The sequence below is a fragment of the Telopea speciosissima genome, chromosome 6 (genome assembly GCF_018873765.1).
Source record: "Telopea speciosissima isolate NSW1024214 ecotype Mountain lineage chromosome 6, Tspe_v1, whole genome shotgun sequence".
In the NCBI taxonomy this organism is placed as follows: domain Eukaryota; kingdom Viridiplantae; phylum Streptophyta; class Magnoliopsida; order Proteales; family Proteaceae; genus Telopea; species Telopea speciosissima.
Genome location: NC_057921.1, coordinates 4,060,084 through 4,075,229, shown reverse-complemented (window position 1 = coordinate 4,075,229; position 15,146 = coordinate 4,060,084). Strand labels below are relative to the sequence as shown.

General features: G+C 46.1%; 1 protein-coding gene across 1 annotated transcript; it reads right to left on the bottom strand.

Moving 5' to 3' along the window:
• Positions 1 to 253: 253 nt before the first annotated feature.
• LOC122664510 (hydroquinone glucosyltransferase-like) lies at positions 254 to 14,854 on the bottom strand. The gene is made up of 3 exons (XM_043860354.1): positions 14,846 to 14,854; positions 1,942 to 1,948; positions 254 to 1,825 (listed from the first exon to the last, which is right to left on the bottom strand). Exon 3 carries the CDS (start codon positions 1,809 to 1,811, stop codon positions 384 to 386), a length of 1,428 nt encoding a protein of 475 aa, XP_043716289.1. The 5' UTR covers positions 1,812 to 1,825; positions 1,942 to 1,948; positions 14,846 to 14,854; the 3' UTR covers positions 254 to 383.
• Between the last annotated feature and the right edge of the window lie 292 nt (positions 14,855 to 15,146).

The following is a 15,146-nucleotide window of genomic DNA, read 5'->3' as shown; positions in this document are numbered from 1 at the left end:
ACTATTCTAAATTATTTATGGCTAACAGTTCTATGTGGGGCAGTCTGGCGGCTCACGGGACCAATGAAAATATAGGCAGACAACGGTATGGCGGTCAATTATCGTCTTTCATTGGAGACAGTGCGATCATTCACCCCTTTTGTCTTGAGGTAGGGTATACAACCACCCGCCCACCCACACAATTTTCTCCCATTAAAATTTTTTTTTTTCTAGAAGAGAATGGATATTCATGCTTGAAGTAACAAAACAGCAATAGCATCAACTTCAGTGTACAGAGTCTATATAGAATAGCCCCAAGTACCCCCACTAAGACCGTAGAGGAAGAACAATAAATCCGAAAGAAAAGAAAAAAAACCAAAACAAAACACACACACCCAAAATCTTCACGTGCTTACTTTGGCCTTCCATTTGTTGGCAACTTCTGATAATGACTTTGTTGAAGACCCATCTTCACTCAGGACCATAGAAGCTGCCTCTTTGAGTACTCTCATTCTATTCCTTATCATCTTCCCTTCTTCACCTTCAATCAGGCCTTTCATCATCCTCGCGATCTCCACTCGCCCAATTAGTGCATCCTCCGCCGGTTTGGGCCTCAGTGCAACCTTCAGACCATCCACTAAAATCTTTGCATTCATTTTCTGTTCGGCAAAGAGTGGCCATGTGATCATAGGTACACCTTGTACCACACTCTCTAAGGTCGAGTTCCAGCCGCAATGGCTGAGGAACCCACCGGTCGAATCATGACTCAGCACTTGGATCTGTGGGGCCCATGATGGAAGCACCAAACCTTGCCCTTTGGTCCTTTCCAAGAACCCATCAGGCAAGAATGCCATTGGGTCATCGATGCTTTTGGCAGTGAAATAAGTGGCGTTTGCTACCCGAGTTGGACTCCTTGTAACCCACAAGAACTTCTGTTCACTCAATTCCAATCCGAAGGCCAATTCAATTTGTTGCTCCGGCGAGAGGACTCCACCACTCCCAAAAGAAACAAATATAACAGACCCACTTGGCTGATCGTCCAACCACTTCAAACACTCCGAACCTACGACGCCCTCGGCCGACTCCCTCGTACCATTCTGAATCAGGGGTCCAATTGGGTAGACCGGCGGTACTGTTGAGTCTGCACCTTTGAAACCCTTGATAGCACCTGATTCCAAGCCCACAAAGCTGTTTATCAAAATGCCTTCAGCCTCTCTGTAACGCCTGCAATTGTGTAGAAGCCATTTATAGGCATCATTTTTCTTGTCTTGGGAAGGGTCCAACAGCTCTCCTCCATGAATAGGCACACACCCTGGCAACTCGAGCAGTTCAGGCATGTCTCTATACTCACAAGAGTACATCTCATCGAGTTTAGGTAAATGGAGGAACAGAGACAAACACATAGCTGTGGTAGGGTAAAAGATATAAGGAGAAACATTGAATTCCTTGGCAACATCGAAGGCATCTGTACCGAAGAGATCAATAACCAAAGCAGAAACACGATGAGTGGCTGTTAAGACCTTGAATGCTTCGCGGAGAGAAGGAATGGAACGAGTCACAGTGAGTGAGATACGGGTCTCGATCTTCACATCTTTGGGGAGGTCATCGAAGTTCACGGGAGGGAGGGTCATGAAGTTTATGGATGTGGGGAGAGATTCTAAAACAGTTTTTTGAGCTGATGAGAGTGGACCATCTGTTGGGAAAATGAAGGTGACAGAGAAGTTGTGGTATTGGACGAGCTTCTTGGCAAACTCGGCGAGGGGGATGAGATGACCCATCCCTGGACTAGGTAGAAGAGTGATGACAGGACGATCTTCCTGGGTTTCTGCCATGGTAAGAGATGATGAGAATTGAGAGTTTGAGAGATGAGAGAATTGAGATCGAAGAGAAGGGGCTTTATATAAGATAAGTGGGTTCTGTTGCTTATTTAATTCAATTTTTTTTGGGAAAAGTTTTTGTACACTGTTGTGTAAACGAGAGGGTGGAAGTTTCAAGGGATTAATTAATATTTTTTCTCTTTTTTGTTTGGGCGAAGATATGAGGTGGTGGAGAAATGGGGAAAGAATCAAGGACAGAGGGATGCTAACGTGTGGGTCTTCAATAACTTTCTAGAAACAAAGGAAGGGGAACATTGAAATTGTTGGGGTAATTACTATCATTATCCTACATTTAGTCTATATTTATTGAAACTATCCTATCTTAAACTTCTTTTCTGAAATTACCCTGTTTTTTAACTTTTACATCTCTTTCTAGTCTTATGTTTTTAAATACCCAGATTGCTCTTCCTTCTCACCTAGTAACCTCCTAATCTATTTAACCTACCTTTCTTCTTTTATTTTTTATTATTTTTGTCATTAAAATAGTAAAAAATGAGAGCGCCAACTCGCTTCTTCTCTCTCCCGTTTTTTACTCCATTCGAATTTTTTTTTGTTTTTTCTTCAATTTTTCTATTTAATTAATTTTTTATTCAACATTTCATCCTCATTGTTCTTCTTCGAACAGATCGACCTGATCCTCACTATGATCCAATTCTTCTCCTTCGTCTCCGTTATAGGAGCGTTCCCTTTTCTGAAATCGATCTATCTTTCATGGATTCTCAATTGAAATCACCAAGAAGGCAGAGAAAATCCGATGATTAATCTTGTGCCATTCTATCCCATGGTTGCGAGGTTGAGGAGAGATGAAGATGGTCGTGTAGAGATCAATTGTAACGGAGAGGGAGGGTTGCCTTCTACTTCTGTGAATATGAAGAGGGAGAAGAAGAGTGACGATTCGAGAATCATGTTGTAGGGTAATAAAAAATAAAAAAACACGGAAAGACAAATTGAATAAAAAGAGGAAGAGAGAGAAAAAGTGGGGTGCTTTGAGAGAGTCGATCTGTTCCATGGTTTTAGTTCATGGTATCGGAACAAATATCGATGACCTGTAAAACTGATACGATATCGATACGGTATCGATCTGGATCAGCTGTATCAAACAAAATTACCTTTGAATCTCCTTAAAAATGAGTTTTCTAACCATTTTATCCCTTGTCTGTACCATGCTACTGATATGGTATCGATAACTAGAAAAATCGATACGTATCATCCAATACGATATCGATACTTAGAACCATGATCTGTTCGAAGAAGAATGATGAGTATGAAATGTTGAATAAAAAGATTAATTAAATAGAAAAATTTAAAAAAAAAAATGAATGGAGTAAAAAATGGGACAAAGAAGAAGCAGGTGGATCCTTTCATTTTTAGCTATTTTAATGACAAAAATATTAAAAATTAGAAGAAGAATGGTAGGTTACATAGATTAGCAGGTTAGTAGGTGAAAAGGAAGAGTAATCTAGGTATTTAAAAACATGAGGGTAGAAGGGGATGTAAAAGTTTAAAAGCAGGGTAGTTTTAGAAAAAAAATTTAAGATAAGGTAGTTTTAATAAATATAGGCTAAGTGTAGGGTAGTGATAGTAATTGTCTCAAAATTTGTTTTGTAATGAGACGTCAGGTCTACGTAATGCTTTTGTAATCAAGCACCAGCTCATTATTTCACTAGTTCGGTTCGGTGATACGATTTACCGAAAAATAAAAAAAAAAGGTTCGGTGATACGAAAAGGTTATTTTCTTTTTTAAGTTTGATTAAAACATTGAAACCCCAAAAGTTTGCCATTATTGAGAGAGAGCGTGGTGGGGCTTTCTTTTTAAATTGGATGGTAAACCAAGAGGATCATCGATGTTGATCTGGGGAGGAGAAATAAAATTTAGAAAAACAATAAAAAAAACCCATAAGATCTAGAGATGGTAGATAAAGCGAACCCAAGATTATTTTTATTCTTTTGGCAGTAGAATCCCAAGAATCCCGATTGAGCGGTTGAGTGTAATATTATTACTAAATAATTACATGTATGAGAGATTCTTTTAGAAAAAACCCTTTAGTGGTTGAGCAGTACTGTTACGGTGATTTTATAATCCCATATTTTCAATGATATAAAAAGAAATAAAGGAAGACAGACGGAAGAAACCCTAATGAACCATTTTTTGCAACACCAAACTGAGCAAAAAGTAACCTTTATATTTATATATATATATATTTCTTTTGGGAGAATATTCTCTGTGCCGCATTGCAACCTACATCGAAGCACATGGACAGTCTATGTAGGGGGCAGGGTGGTCATTATGCCCACCTCCATGTGCCTGGACGCAGGCTACGCTGCGGCATAGAGATCAGCACCCCATTTCTTTTATATAAACTTTGAAAAAAATTAAAATTTCTTGAACTCAGCCACAGTTTCATGGCTACCATATTACCTTAGGTGAGAATCTGTTAGTCAACCTCATTTTTATGATCCACCAAACTTTCAACAATGAATAAATGGTGTGATAAACTTTCAAGGAAAGGGGAAGGGGATGAGAACTTCAGGTTAGGGACCAGGTAAGGGATTGTTGGATTTATGTGTCCATCGAACCCGGTTTGTTTCGGTTCGGTCCGATTTATATTGTATTGAACCATTTATACATTTTGGTTTAATATGATCACTTGTGATATAAATTTTTTGAGCATTATGTGTCTGTAAGTTTAACTTAAGATGGTAGTCACGACTAGGGTTTGGGCTAGGCACCCTTATCATATGGTCGTCGCATTAGGTATGCCTAAACTTGTTGATGTTAGGGTACGAATGTGAGTACACATCATGATGTGCATTGGCGAAGAATCTAATTTGTTGATTCCCTCATGTATTACTGCCAGATGTAGGATTGGGATAGACATGTGTCACCGAGACCAGTATTTGAGAGGACCTCGTCACTGCAAAACGTGAACACATTCTTTGGATCATCAATGACTAAGATTTAAGAAAATCAAAGTCGGTGTTTTTGGAATGCGCAAACATTTCATTAGTGAGAGGGTTACTCAACATGTTCTCCACTGCTCGATTGGGGAACATCAAAATAGAGATTGTTTGTGAATGGTCGGATTAGATTCTGGATCCAGTACCATTTTAAAATGATTTTTGCAAAACTTCTTTTCACATAAAATGATAGATTATATGTAATTTTTTATTAAAATGTTTGATCGCGTTTTACGGTTTTCGATCGCGTACACAAACGCTCTGATATGGACATGTCTATGGAATGGGGTTTGACAGTACATGCGTTGTTACACTCATGTCCAAAACCCCGTACTAATTTAAACTTTTGTGAATTTACCGTAGCTTCGAAAACCGCCTACATTGTCGCTCTATGGACTGCCACTGTCAAACCGACATTCAAAATCATTAATCGAGTGTTGGAAGACGCTGTCGAAGAAAAGTTCATTAATTGGACTTCGAATAGATCTGTGGACTATGGTAGGTTCGTCGACTATCCTCCATAGAGTGAGTGGAGTGAAGAGAGTAGAAGAAAATACCCGAGACCAGCTTATGAAGATGCCCCTCCGTGCATGTATGAAGACTGTGTGGAAGAGAGGAGATTATTCCCGACACTATCTCCATATGCGTGAGGTGAGCCAATATTCACGGATTCTATGTTTTAAATATGAATAGTGACCTATAAATAAAAATAAATTAAATTAAATGGATGTGGGCCCCACCCAGCTCTAAGTGGGATCTACTCCTACTTAATGCTAGCCTAGACTAAGGGTACTAATTTCACCCTAAGTGGTGTTTAGAATACAACTGTATAGGGGTTAACAAGTAAATTAATGTAGATTGGGTGAATAGTGTAGGGCACACAACCAAACAAGCCCTAGTGCATTTAAGTCCTTAAATCAAACAATTTCTCAGGATTTGGGGATTTTCTAATTCCTAAAAGCCCTGATGAAGCCAAATTCACTCCAACCAATCAGAGGTCACCATGTGTCCCAGTCCAAGGAAGGGAGCCAAAACAGGGCCCGTAAAGGACCAACCGCAGGCACTGACCACCAACACCCATGGCGCGCGAACCCCATCGGGCGCGGCCACCTTTGGGCGCCAACCCCCTTGGGGCGAAGACCCCGGGACATGGATTCCCCGAACACGTCATCCCCGGGCACAGTCTCCCTCGAACACGACAGTCGCCACCGCCATCAACAAGACACAGATCGCATCGCCAAGGACTCTAAGCCACCGCCTATTGAGTCACGTAGTATGAACGGACTCATATACTAGGAACCTCATCTACCACGTAGATGAGGTCTATCCACCAAGGATGCTAAGTCAATCATGACACTACGTCTCACTGGAAGACAACCTATCAAGGATAAGCCCTGCTACTCAGGGAACACTCTACATCAACTGGGACTCTCCACACCGCCATGCTCTACTATAAAAGGCAAGGTACACAGCCCCATCAAGGGACATTTTAACTCATCTTGAATACTACTATTCATCTGTTTACTCAGAGAGATCTAACTTAGGCATCGGAGAGTCCTAGGCCAGAACCACACCTGTTCTCCTTTGTCACCCAGGGTCTTTTACAGGTTACAGCACTCAAAGGACCGCTGAGCGATTTCTTGACGCAACAAATTGGCACCGTCTGTGGGAACGACGCTAGCCATTACCTTTACTAGCTTGTTTCCATAACTGTTCATACCATGGCACCACGAGGCAAGAAGACCGCTCCCTCCACCAACAATGCCCCGAGGGAGGGGAATGGATCACCTCCTCTAGAGAGCTCACATCACAGAGTCAATAACTAGGACCATGTCTCTCTGGAGAGGGAGATCCTAGACGATGATCAAGTTGCGGTGGTCGAACCCAACAACGAAGTGGTGGTGGAGATGGTACCTGACCCCAATGCCCCAGTAACTATGGGTCAGATCAATGACCTACAGTGACAGATCCTCGAGGATCAACGACTCTTCCATGACTACCTGAGGCAGCGTGCAACATCACACCATCGCAGGACGGACCCTCGACGTGAACAGAGCCCCAGGAGGACCCCTCCCAGGGGTGACAGATCAGAGAGGCACACTAGGCAGCTGGGAGAGCCTTCCCAACCTAGGGGGAGATCGACGGATCCTCCAGCAAGGTCAAATCAGGGGAGAACACCATCGCACCGATCCGTGGTACCTAATCCTGAAGGGTCCATCCAGAGGTCGGTGTTTGATGGTCGACTAGGAGGAAGCTATACGCCAGAGCAAAGCCGGACTTACCATGAAGCAAGACAAGATTCATCACGACGCGACCCTTCACCATCTCGCCAATAGTCAAGACGGGAGGGGACTTCCAGGAGAGGACGCGAACTAGCTCGCAGCTAACAACCAGTCAGACGTGAAGGACAAACGCGGGATGAAGAGCTAGACAAGCGACTCCGAGAGTTGGACGAGAAGCTGGAAGGGTTGAAGAAGCAGACCAAGGGTGAGACACACTCAATCCCTGGACAACACCCCTTCTCAGAAGAGATTATGTCAGCCTCACTCCCATCCAGGTTCAGGCTACCCACCTTTGAACTCTACAGTGGTACCACCGACCTTAATGACCACATCAACTATTTCAATGGCATGATGACGCTATATGGTGGATCGGACGTGGTATCCTATCGAGCATTCCTTGCATCCCTCAAGGGTGCGGCGACCTCGGTCGATTGGGTCGTTTGTAGAACTATACGAACAGTTTGTGACCCGCTTCTAGAGCAATGTCAAGCAAAAGAAGACCACAGTCAATCTACTGAACGTGATATAAAATCCTGGGGAGTCCCTCAGGGAGTATGTCAGCAGGTTCACCAAGGAGTCCTTAGAAGTCAGAGACCTAGACGATTAGGCCCAGCATGCCGCCTTGGCAGGGGGCATCCGAGACATGGAGTTGATCAAGGACCTGGCATGTCATGAGACCAGGACTATGAAGGAGCTCTTGGAACGATGCAATGAGTTTGCCAACATGGCCGAGATAGTACAAGCTCGGAAGAAGGCAATTGAAGCCAAGCCACAGGACAGCAGGAGGTCAGCACCAGATGACTGTAAAGAGAGTAAGAGGTCGAGGACTGAACGTCGACAAGAGAAGGGCGATCGCCCAATAGGAAGAAGTGACCGTCGCCCAGAGAGGAGTGAGAGAGCAGGCAATCCAGAGTTCACACCGCTGAACACCACCAGGTTCCAAAATCCTTATGCAGATCCAGGACCGTGACCTAATTCGATAGCCACGACCCATGCTAGCAGGACATGAGAAGCATAATCCCAACAAGTACTGTCTCTTCCACAAGGACTATGGGCATGACACGGAAGACTGCTACCAACTGAATAGGGAGATAGAAGGCCTTGTGAAAGTAGGGAGTTTGAACAAGTACGTGAAGGGGAGACGTGATGGCCGTTCGAGCCAAGGAGATTGAGGACGTGACCGAGAAAGAGAACCAAGGCGGGAAGAAAAAAGAGCGGACCAAGATAGGGAGAGAGACCGCACTGATGAAAGAAGAGATGTAGTAGAGCCCAGCGGCACCAAGGGAGCCCCCATCCTCACCATACTTGGAGGACCGGGGCAAGAATCAACCAGGAAGGCCAAAGCCCATGCCAGGTTCGTGGGAGTAGCAGAGAAGCCAAGCAAGATGGCAAGACCGAGATGGTGATCTCCTTCTTGGATGATGACTTGGAAGGTGTGAGCTTTCCACATAAGGACACCTTGGTAGTACAGGTGGAGATAGCCAACCAACCCATGCACAGGGTACTGATAGACACAGAGGCGTCCGTGGATGTACTCTCACTGAAGCCTACTGCAAGTTTGGATTCGGAGACGATCAACTCAAGCAAGAGCCCACCTACCTCCATGGATTCTCTGGCGCCACAGCCTCCATCAGAGGCACCATAGAGCTGTCCGTCACCTTTGGAGAGCACCCTCGACAGGTGACCATCATGGTAAACTTCATGGTTGTTAGGTCCGTGGTGTTGTTCAATGGCCTCCTAGGGCGACCTTCCCTGATAGCCCTTAGAGGTGTGGTGTCTCCACTCCACCTGAAGATGAAGTTCCCCACTAGCAACGGAGTGGGGGAAGTTCGAGGTGATCAGAAGAAGCCCAGAGACTATTATGCCACCTTCGTGAAGAAGAACAACGGTAACACACGGGGGATGGCACTATGCGTAGAGAACCTGGTCAGTGACCAGAGAGATGAAATGACAGAAAAAAGACGAAGACCGGTGGAGGACCTCATCCCCTGGCACTCAGAAAAGATGACCCTTCGTAGGTCCTATAGGTTGGCTCATTATTGAGCGATGAATAGAAAGAAGAGCTGGGGCACCTCCTCTAGACTAACATGGATGTCTTCGCATGGTCAACTGCAGACATGCCAGGCATACCCAGATCCATAGCAGAGCATAGATTGCATGTAGACCCAACCAGGAAGCCCATCCAGCAGAAGAGAAGAAATTTCACCCTCGACCGACAGGCAGCCATCAAAGAAGAGGTCGAGAAGTTGAGCCGAGCAGGGTTCATCAGGGAAGAGAAGTTCCCTACCTGGCTCGCAAACGTGGTCATGGTACCCAAGCCTAATGGGAAGTAGAGAATGTGCGTCGACTACACTGACTTGAACAAGGCATGCCCAAAAGACGAGTACCCATTAGCTAGGATCGATCTGCTGATCGACGCCACCGTCGGACATGAGATGCTGAGTTTCATGGATGCCTATTCTGGCTACAATCAAATCCTCATGCATGAGGATGATGAGTTTTACACCGCCTTTCGAACGGACAAGGAGAACTATTGCTATCATGTTATACCGTTCGGATTGAAGAATGCAGGGGCCACCTACCAGAGGATGGTCAATAAGATGTTTGAAGGACAGATTGGGCGCAATATGGAGGTGTACATAGATGACATGCTCGTGAAAGGTGTCCAAGCCCACCAACACCTGACCGACCTAGAAGAAGCGTTCGCCATGCTGAGAAGGAACCAGATGATGCTAAACCCTGCGAAGTGCGCCTTCGGGGTGACGTCAGGAAAATTCTTGGGGTTCATGGTCTCAGTACGGGGAATAGAAGCCAACCCATCCAAGATCAAGGCCATCCAAGAGATGGCACCACCCTGGACAGTCAGAGAAATACAGAGATTGAATGGAAGGATTGCTGCCCTTTCAAGGTTTGTGTCACTGTCGGGAGACAAGTGCCTGCCATTCTTCAAGACGTTGAAGAACCTTTGAAGTCCTAAAGACTTTACATGGACAGAGGAATGCCAAAAAGCATTTGAAGAGCTGAAGGTGTACCTCGAGAATCCACCATTGCTTGGGCACCCAGAACCCAATGAAGAGTTGCAGATCTACTTGGCTACGACACCCGTCGTAGTAAGCGCAGTGCTACTAAAAGAAGAGGGTAAGATACAGAGACCCATCTATTATGTCAGCCATGTCTTAATTGATGCAGAGACCAAGTACACAAGGATTGAGAAGGTAGCATATGCACTGGTGATCGCGGCTAGGAAGCTCAAACCTTACTTCCAAGCCCATACTATCACAGTCCTCACCAACTTACCATTGAAGAAGGTACTGCACAAGCCAGACATCTCCGGGAGGTTGATCACCTGGGCGGTTGAACTGAGCGAACACGACATCAAGTACCAACCCAGGACGGCCATTAAAGGCCAAGCTCTAGCGGACTTCATCGCCAAATGCACCCTACTTGAGACGGAGGTAGAAGCAGAGGAACTAGAGGACCAAGACCAAGGATCATGGGAGATGTTCGTGGATGGTTTGAGTAACGCCACAGGAAGCGGAGCTGGTTTCATACTCACCAGTCCCAAAGGATTTCGAATCCAATATGCTCTTCGGTTCGCTTTTCCAGCATCCAACAATGAAGCAGAGTACGAAGCACTACTAGCTGGACTCTGGGTGGCCAAAGCCATTCAAGTCACACACCTATACATCTGGAGTGACTTCCAGCTAGTGGTAAATCAGGTGAATGGAGATTATGAGGCAAAGGTCGAGCGAATGGCGTCATATCTAGCACGTGCTCAGGAATTGATCGAGGGGTTCGTGAAGTTCGAGATGGTTTGAGTTCCCAGGGTAGAAAATGCCACCGTCGTTGCACTGTCCAGGCTAGGCAATGGTGAACTCAGAAACTTGGCTAGTGCAATGTACGTGGAAATATTGCATGAACCAACATACCAGGAGAAGCAAGTCAACAAAATTGAGGAAGGCCCTAGCTGGATGGACCCTATACTCAACTACCTACAGAACGACGTCTTACCAGAAGACAAGGTCGAAGCAAGGAAGATAAGGATGAGAGCTGCAAAGTACACCCTCCTGTACAGAGTACTGTACAAGAGGGGGGCCACAGCACCACTGCTTCGGTGCCTAGGACCTAAGCGAGCCCAATATGCCCTAGCAAAAGTACATGAGGGGATCTGTGGAAGCCACATGGGAGGACGACATCTAGCCTACAAAGTCCTTCGACAAGGACTCTACTGGCCGAGAATGCAAGAGGAAGCGGTGTAATACGTCAAGGCTTGCGAGCAATGTCAATTGTTCGCCCCGGTACCCCATCTACCCGCCACTAAACTGACATCGATCCTCAACCCTATTCCCTTTGCCATGTGGGGGGTAGACATCTTGGGAGACTTCACAGCAGCATCAGACAACCGCAAGTACTTGGTGGTTGCCATCGACTACTTCACCAAGTGGGTAGAGGCCAAACCATTAGCCAAGATCACAAAGAATGAAATTGAGAAGTTCGTCCATGACGAGATCATCTACAGGTTCGGTGTGCCAAAAATCATAGTCTCCGACAATGGGAAGAAATTCAACAACCCCAAGTTCAGAGCCTTCTGCTAAAGCTATAACATTGACTATCGGCCTGTTTCGGTAGCATACCCATAGGCCAATGGTCAAGTGGAGGTAACAAACCGAACCCTACTGGATGGCATAAAGAAAAGACTAGAAGGAGCCAAAGGGAAGTGGGTCGAAGAACTACTGAGTGTCCTGTGGGCATACCGCACCACAGTAAGAACACCCACAAGGGAAAGCCCATTCCGCCTAGCATATGGCACAGAGGCACTAGCACCGGTAGAGGTCCTCTCCATGTCCCACAGAGTACTGCACTTCAACGAAAGGACCAACACAGATGGACTACGAGCAAATCTAGACTTCTTGGATGAGGTACGAGAGCATGCACTCCTGAGAAACGTAGCGTACCAGAAGTGCACAGCCAAATACTACAACGCCAGGGTGCGAGAGAGGTTATTTCACCAGGGGAACCTAGTCCCAAGGAGGGCAAGTGCATCGCAGCCGTGGAAAGAAGGGAAGCTATCAGCAAACTGGGAAGGACCATACATAGTTTCCAAACAGATACGTCCAGGGACATACCGCTTGAAAACTCCGGGGGGCAAGAAGGTAGACCGTACCTGGAACTCAGAACACCTGAAGAAGTACTATCAGTAGAAGTAACAGCAGCAGAACAGCACCACCACCAATAGCAGCAGTAAAATAGTAACAGTAGTGGTAACAGTAGTAGTAGCAGTAGTAGTAGATGGCATCACTGTTTCAAGAATAATTTGAAATTTTTTATTGAAGTAAAGAGTTGGTTTCGAAAATACTCATCTTCTACTACTCGACCGGATCATTGCCACCACTCCAAGGTCCGTTGACCACCAAGGCGTTATGCCACCAAGGTCCGTTGACCACCAAGGCGTTATGCCACCAAGGCCCATTGGCCACCAAGGACCGTTGGCCACCAAGGTTCGATGACCACCAAGGCGTTATGCCACCAAGGCCTGTTGGCCATCAAGGTTCGATGACCACCAAGGCGTTACGCCGCCAAAGTCCGTTGGCCACCAAGGTCCGTAGACCGCCAAGGCGTAAACATCACTAAGAACTACAGACCGTTGGGGGTTACAAAGGTAAGAAAACCGTCAAAGCAACAAGGATTACCTACATGCAACATCCACATTGAAGAAGATAAAAAGTTAAGTGCATACAATCCAAAAGTAATCACAATCCAAAGTTCAACATCCAAAAATAAAAAAACACCTATCAACTCAGGGTACATCAGACGAAGGGATGACATCCGACCCAGCGGGGGACATCATATCAGCCTCAGCAAGGTGCGCAACACTCTCCTCTAGCAAGACTACCCCCTCCTTCGTTGCCACAACGTCACCCTCCGAAGAAGCACGAGCCACAGCCGCAGTCGCAGGAAACAACGTGGTGACCTCCAGGAACCCAGAGAAATCATAGTCGGGGGTCGTCTCCAGAATGCGGACCGCCAAGTCTCGGATGCCTATGTCATATATCTCCTGGTTGTACATATAAAAGTACGCAGTGATCTCAGGAGACTTCTGATAAGCTGCCACTGCTCTCTCCCCGGCCTCGGACACTTCAACCTCATGACTCCGCCTCAAGGCGCGAAGCTCCTCCTCCAGGGCACGAGCTCTAGATGAGCTCTTGGCCATTGCAGCAGACGCCACCCTGAGCTCCTCAGCCACACTCCTCTCTTGTGCCACGGCCTCCTCTAGGGTAACCTTATGCCCCTGAAGCTCCTTCTCCAAGCCCTGGAACCTATGGTTCAGCTGGATCTCTCGGAAGGCATGACTCTCCAGATGAAGCACCGTCTCCGTGACACGATGTTGGACCTGCAAGCAATATAGCCACAAAGAATCATCCCAAGTACAAGAACAATAACAACACCAAAAGCAAAAGAGTGAGAAGTACAACTCACAGAAGCCATGACCTGGTAGAGGGACTATGTCAGGAAGGCATCGATAAACCCCTGTAGGACTGAACGCTCATCGAGAAGCCTCCCCATATCCAGCCACTCTCGGCATACACCGCGACTGGTCAACGTCGCTCCCTGCTGAAGATCCCAAGGTAGCACCAAAGGAGAGGAGGTGGATGGATCAGCAACAGTGTCAGAAGAAGAGGAGACCACCCCTTTGCCTCTAGAAGGGGGTGGAACAGAGGATCCAGGAGCAGTGACAGTATGAGATTACCGTGAAAGGATAACCCGCGGTCTAGTCCTCACCGGGCCAGGGGGTCAGGGCCTCCCTTCCGCTTAGTCCCAGCGACCTCGGAAGGAGAAGAAGTAGGAACTGGAGGATCAACAACAAAAGAACCAACCCCAGGTGGAGCAGTCTGAGTACTCCTCTTCTGTAGATCCGAGCGAAAGACAGTAAGATCAGGTCGACTATCCACTACATAGCAATATACAATCAAGAAACATAAAACAAGTCAGCCAACAGGTACACGAAAGAAAAGTACATAAGCAAATACCAAAGAAGCCAAATGTCTTACCAGGATCAACTTCCAAAGGCATAAGAAGGCCTCGGAATCCAGCTGATGGACGTCGAACAGGTCGCATCCTTGACATCGCTGGAGGGTGTCGCGCTCAAAGTCATTCAACTCCAGAGGGCGGTTCACCCCCTTGACATCAATAACCTCCCAGGTAGATCGCAAGGCACATCAGGGGACCACGACAAAAAGAAGCGGTCTCTCCAATTGTCACACCCCTATCCCGATAAGGGATAGAATACAATATCAGGGTATGATTGGGGTGACACGCGTCATCCCACCTCACCGCCAGGATCTCGATGCAGTGGCCAACTCACAGTCATAAACCAATATTAAAATACAATAATATCAGAGTACGAAAGACAAAGGAATATTACATTCCAAGACAGGTCAGAGTTTGCGAAAGCGTAAATGAAATGATTATAAGATGTTCATTGGCTAATGATAATAAGTAACATAGTTACAAAATTCCTATGACCATCAAGTAGCTACCAAAAAGGTAAAACATAAAAGTTTATACAAAGCACAATGCTCTAAAATAATAATAAAACGGAACGATCCCAAGTAACAAGACAACCCGTAGGCACAATCATCATGGGCAACCATCGCCATGATCCTCGATCCACGGTCTCTGGCTCCACAAGAATCATCCGCATCCAAATCTAAAAAGAATGTGTACACGGGGTTAGCTCCACCGAGCTAGTGAGAGAGAAAGGGGATGCACAATCACACAATCACAAATAGTCCATGGTGCATGCTATTATTAATTCATTTACCACCTAACACACAATGCTAAGTCAATGGGTATATGCTACGCAATAACTCGGGAAGACATTGTGGATCCTTCCATTCTCACCACAATGCAACCTCAATTATTACTATGGAGCCCGCGCCGGTCGTAGTCATCACCACCCGCAGGCGCACCGATAACCATTACTACCCCGGCCTGGCCTCTCTAACTCTCCACAGCAGCAGTGCTCGCTACCCAACACCTAAACCCCTGT

Bases quoted from the DNA above. Each gene is read 5' to 3' on its own strand.
- LOC122664510 (XM_043860354.1), bottom strand. From the start codon at position 1,811: ATGGCAGAAACCCAGGAAGATCGTCCTGTCATCACTCTTCTACCTAGT.